The following is a 5,000-nucleotide window of genomic DNA, read 5'->3' as shown; positions in this document are numbered from 1 at the left end:
ACAGAAGATAAGTTTCTTAGAATCACTTGCTATATCGTTTGCATGTATTATCTTTCGTCCAAAACATGGCTGGCAGGAATTTTACCTACACCCAGGATTGTTGGTCTTTACTTATTCTGTAAAATTACTGTGACGATTTCAGAAGCAAATACGAAAAAGTCCTCTCCTCTTGGGCCTCATATTTATCTCATTCCACCCATCAATGTTCCAACAAACTTTTACACTTCTTTTTCAGAACTTTGCTCTTATGAAAAAGCACTACAAAGGCAAGGAAATCGCCTTATCGTATCGGAAATACGGTACAGTTTTAGTTGATGAGGACGAGGCCCCGAATGCAATAACTTGAGATAATAGTGACTTGACAGCCTGCTTTACTTCACGAAATATGCCAATTCTAACCCCTTATTTACATCAAATAAAAGCCAAATCCCCTTCATATACATCAATAATGCTTATATCTATGAGCTACATTACATTAAAGCACATAATATTATAGAATGGCTAGAGTGATAAAAAATATACTTGCTCCATACCAGTTTCCTCTAAATCGAATATTTTTCGGGTGATTCTTTCTCGAACATTTAGTAAGTTTTGCCGCGAGTTTCGGAGACTTTCGTGCTAGGATTTTATATACGTAAAATCTGCAAAAAAAAACATTATGAAGTCAAGTATTTTAATTAGAATAATCTTATTATTCTTTTTTTCTTCTTTTATATGGTCTTAAACTTTTAATACATTCATGAATCCGGTAATACCCAAGTCTCGTAAAAAAATTAGATTGATAACCTTAGTGGTGATGTGATATATTACATTGTCCAAATGGTGGCTCACGGAAAATATTCTTCATATGGTGACTACAATTTTTTTCTGACATCGTTTTCATAACCAAAGTTTATATACATTTCCTTCCTTGATGTATCCACTAACTAGTGAAATGTGCTCGATGATTATAGGAGATACGAGACTACAAAATATCAGTCTGACTTATTTTCATGATTGTTTTTACTATGGTTAGCAAATGATTATGACATATATCGATACAAATATCAATATTTTTTCCTAAGAGATTTACTAATATGTTAATTAAATTAATCTGTAGCAAAGGCAATGATCTGTAGATATCAAACATCATAGATATACATTATGTAAAAGGTCGTAAAGAATAAATAAGTGCCCTCATATATATAAACGAAGTCCAGATATAATACACTAACCAATATAATGTACAAAAGACACCATATTCAACGCAGTAAATGGCAGTGAAAGACACACACACCTAAAATGCAGAGACAATCTTGATCACAACCCGTAGTTAGTAGCGCAAGGTCGCCTGTCTTCTGCTGCCAAAAGGGAAGAGGCCGCACGTGTTTGGTCTGGAGTGTTCTTCCAATACAGAATGAAAGCCAAGTACTTAGTGGCGGATACAGCGGCATTTGTCAAGAATGTCCCGCTATGGGTATGTGGTTACTGAATTATCAAGCATAGTGATATGTCATGTATTAGGGTGACCATTTGAGAAATGAAATTCGTCGACTCAAATTTTATGCTATTCGGTCAACAACCAAAACAAAATATGGCTTTTGCACACCTCTAAAGGCCCAATTACTAGCACTTTTTCCGTCGGTCAACATCCAAAACAAAATATGGCTTTTGCACACCACTAAAGGCACTATTACTAGCACTTTTACCGTCAAGATTAGCGTTTCCGAATGAACTTTTCGTATGGAAATGACAGAACCCATTACACTCAAAGCAGATAACATTGTCCATGTAAACAAACAAATGGAGTGAGGTCCCGGGTATTACGCGAACGTTCTCATACATATCACATTATTTTAAAGAAATATGATTATGTATATTGCATATACGAATGTTTTAACATATTAACTTGTGTTTACTTTCACTAATTCTATCTAATTTATCAACAAAATATTATTCCAGCTGCATAGATCCTCCGTAGCACAAAATGTAGACAAATTTGTCAGACGGAAAAGATCGCAACTGTCTTTGTCTGGGTGTTCTGTTTGCAAACGATACTCACGGAAAGCCTCAAATTCAGATTGAAACACAAATATACGAAAAAAGTGCTAGTGTGATAGGTTCTTGAGACTTTGGTAAATTTGGAAAAAGATGTCACCAACTCTTCTCGGGACGAAACTAGATTTGTTTGATTTCTGTATTTTGGTTCAGTTGATGCTGTTGTTTGTTTCCCTTTGAAATTGCTAGAATGTCTTCCATACCTGAATTGCACTACTCTTGATATCATGTGTGTGGAACTCTTGATCTCTGCTGTAATCATGGGACCGATTAAGTCACTATACTGTCCAATGCAGGGGACACTGCCCCCTGCAGCCCCCCATGGGGGCTGCCGCCCTCCAACCCCTGCCCAAGCATGTTGGTCGTAGCTATGAGAATTACACACTGCAGGGGGCAACTCCCCTTTTGGGGGGCTGCTGCCCCACCCCCCCTCCCCCACCCAGGAAAACAAAGAATCCACCACATATTCATGGCAGGAAAGAGCACCAGACAGACTTGGCATCAGGCGCTTACACATGCCATTTGTACACACGCAAAGTACCGTACATCTAGTCATTTTAGTGAGTTAAGCCTTACAACATACATATGCATAGGAAGGGTTGGGGTGAGGGTTGTCAATATCAATGGAGCAGCTTGTGGGAGCAGGAGCATGAGAGGTCTGTGTGTGCACGAGTGAAGTCGTGATGGCTGGTCTCAAAGCAGTTCAGAGGGTGCACTCATTGTTAATGTAAAAGCTTCAGGCCAGCCTTATTGTGTTCAAAATAATTTCTTATAACATGATATTTGTTTGATGTTTGATACGACATCCTACACAAACGGAAACCATGGCAAGACTAATTTGAAAATTGAATTTCCCGGTTTATATTTTAGCATAAGTTCATTCATTGGCTGTTTCCTCGTGCCTTGTTTCCCCATTGGCAATTAAATTAACCTCCAAACAATTGGACAGTGAAATCATGACACTGGACATTATGTCACAGGTGAGAGAACAGGAACAGACCTGGTACGAGAGACCCCACACATGTGCACTGGAGAATTTGTTAGTTTTCCCTCAGTCATCGTGTGAATTGTAATATTGTTAATATTTATTTTGATAAGTAAATAACTTCATCATTTTTTATTTGGAAAACAAGTTTATTTAATGAAAAGTGATCATTAATTGAATATCTCCAAGGCTGTAAGGTTAGTTTTCATCAATTTTTTGGTGATACTTTTTTCGAATAATACCAAGATTTTATGCTTAAAGTGGTTGCACACAGGTCATACTCCAGTGTACGGCATGTGCAAACAGCGTATAGTACTTTTGGGAAATGTTACCAACAATTATACTTTGGCAGTCAGGGCATGAATTTATTTCTTTATATATTTATGTTAAACGTATGTAATTGTTTCTAATTCCAGTGCGTTGTGATATTTTTTGAGAGAATTATTGGTGTCCTGCAGGGATATTGCAGTTTTGAGAGATGCAGTAGCAAATACAGCCGGTATTAATTTGACAGTCCATAAACTTCGTAATATATTGGTTTATTACTATTATTCACCATTTCACTCTTTCATCTTAGAGATTTTGTGAATGAATTTTTATTCCTGTTTCATTCTTGCTTTTAGGGTTTCAACACATTCTAGACTTGAAACTTTTTTACATGTGTGGGCAAGTTATTCTCAAAAGCTGTAAACCTGTGCAGTTAGACTTTCAGTTTGTCCTGAAGGTTGATGTTACCAAGAGCGAGACAGATATAGAGGGACAACACCATATTATAGAGCATAAGTAATATAGTCATTTACATTATAGGTACAGCTGCAGTGGCCTTTCTCTCTACAAGACCCTTGCACAACCAGAGTTCTTAATGTCCGTTCTTTAGAAGTTGGTATGAAGTGCTAATTGTAATTGTTACCGAGAGTGACATACCCCCCATAGGCAAAGTCCCCAAACCAGGATATCATCCAAGCCCAAACAACCAACCTAACCTTTCCTACCTTCTATTTATTCCCTAGATGAGGGGGGGGGGCTTGCCCCCTCCCAACTCAGAGAAAACAGGTATAGGTTACTAAGAGAAATGTGCGGAGATAGAAGGAAATGGACACCTCCATCTTATAAACCATAAGAAATAGAATAGGAAAAGACCTAGTTTCAGCTACAGTGGCTTCATTTTTACTGATAAATATGACCATATATACTAGTAAACATATCATATTTACTGGTCAATATGAGGCCACTGCAGCTTCAACTATATTGTTTCCTATTTTATTTGGTAATTGTTACCGATAGTGATGCCCCCTCCCAGAGAATAAGTAAAAAAAAAAAAAAAAAAAAAAAAAAAAAGATTTCATCGATTCCTGGTGTTGATTCCTCTGCGAATGAATTGTTGAGGAGTTCGAGTACCGATTTTCCATCAAAGATCTTGATTTGATTGTCTGATAGCAGGGGAGGGCATGAAGTATACCAGGGAAATTATGGGGTAAAACAGGCTTAAATAAGAAGAATTGAGAACAAAAAAGCTTAAGATTGGCTGATGCACCAAAATTCAAAAACTCTTTTGGAACCTCACCCACCTTTCGACAAAATCTATGGAAATTCACACATTCTAAACCCCCCAGAATACGTATTGACCAATAAACCAACCTAATCTAACAATTTAAGTTGCCGTAATTAGGTGTGCCTTTCGGGTACTGCCCAAGGGAGGGTCGATAGGGGGCTCTGCCCCCTTACACCACCCGGGAAACATTCTCTTTACCTCTGTATGTACAGCAAGATAGAGCTGCGTTCACACTGTAAAATGATGAACCAAATACCTTTATATATCTAGAAACTTACCATCCCTGTTATCACCAATTATGTGCATCAGACAGATATGCTCCACCCCATACCCAGAATGAGGAAGTATCATTGACCTCTCCCTCTCCTTATTTTTTCAAACATTTTACGCCAAATATTGTTGAATTATTTCATATTTGACAATCCT

The 5,000-nt window shown here is 37.5% G+C and overlaps 2 protein-coding genes across 7 annotated transcripts in view; one reads left to right on the top strand and one right to left on the bottom strand.

Moving 5' to 3' along the window:
- Fnta (farnesyl transferase alpha) overlaps positions 1-635 on the bottom strand; it is a 7,191-nt gene extending 6,556 nt beyond the window's left edge. Inside the window, exon 1 of one of the 3 annotated variants that reach the window (XM_070132668.1) lies at positions 534-635. Coding sequence is in view for 2 of the 3 variants with exons in the window: in XM_070132666.1 (XP_069988767.1) it covers positions 475-486 (12 nt within the window). In the remaining variant the exon portion in view is untranslated. Of the gene's footprint in view, positions 1-474 lie in introns of all 3 variants that reach the window. The other 2 variants (XM_070132667.1, XM_070132666.1) reach the window with 2 other exon arrangements.
- Positions 636-1,297: 662 nt separating this feature from the next.
- Positions 1,298-5,000, top strand: part of LOC113816797 (RNA-binding protein NOB1) — a 20,330-nt gene continuing 16,627 nt past the window's right edge. For all 4 annotated transcript variants that reach the window (XR_011399221.1, XM_070132662.1, XM_070132661.1 and 1 more), the window contains exon 1: positions 1,298-1,456. Coding sequence is in view for 3 of the 4 variants with exons in the window: in XM_070132662.1 (XP_069988763.1) it covers positions 1,397-1,456 (60 nt within the window). In the remaining variant the exon portion in view is untranslated. The remainder of the gene's footprint in view (positions 1,457-5,000) is intronic.

This window comes from Penaeus vannamei, chromosome 18 (genome assembly GCF_042767895.1).
Source record: "Penaeus vannamei isolate JL-2024 chromosome 18, ASM4276789v1, whole genome shotgun sequence".
Lineage (NCBI taxonomy): Eukaryota > Metazoa > Arthropoda > Malacostraca > Decapoda > Penaeidae > Penaeus > Penaeus vannamei.
This window is presented reverse-complemented; position numbering and strand designations above follow the sequence as displayed.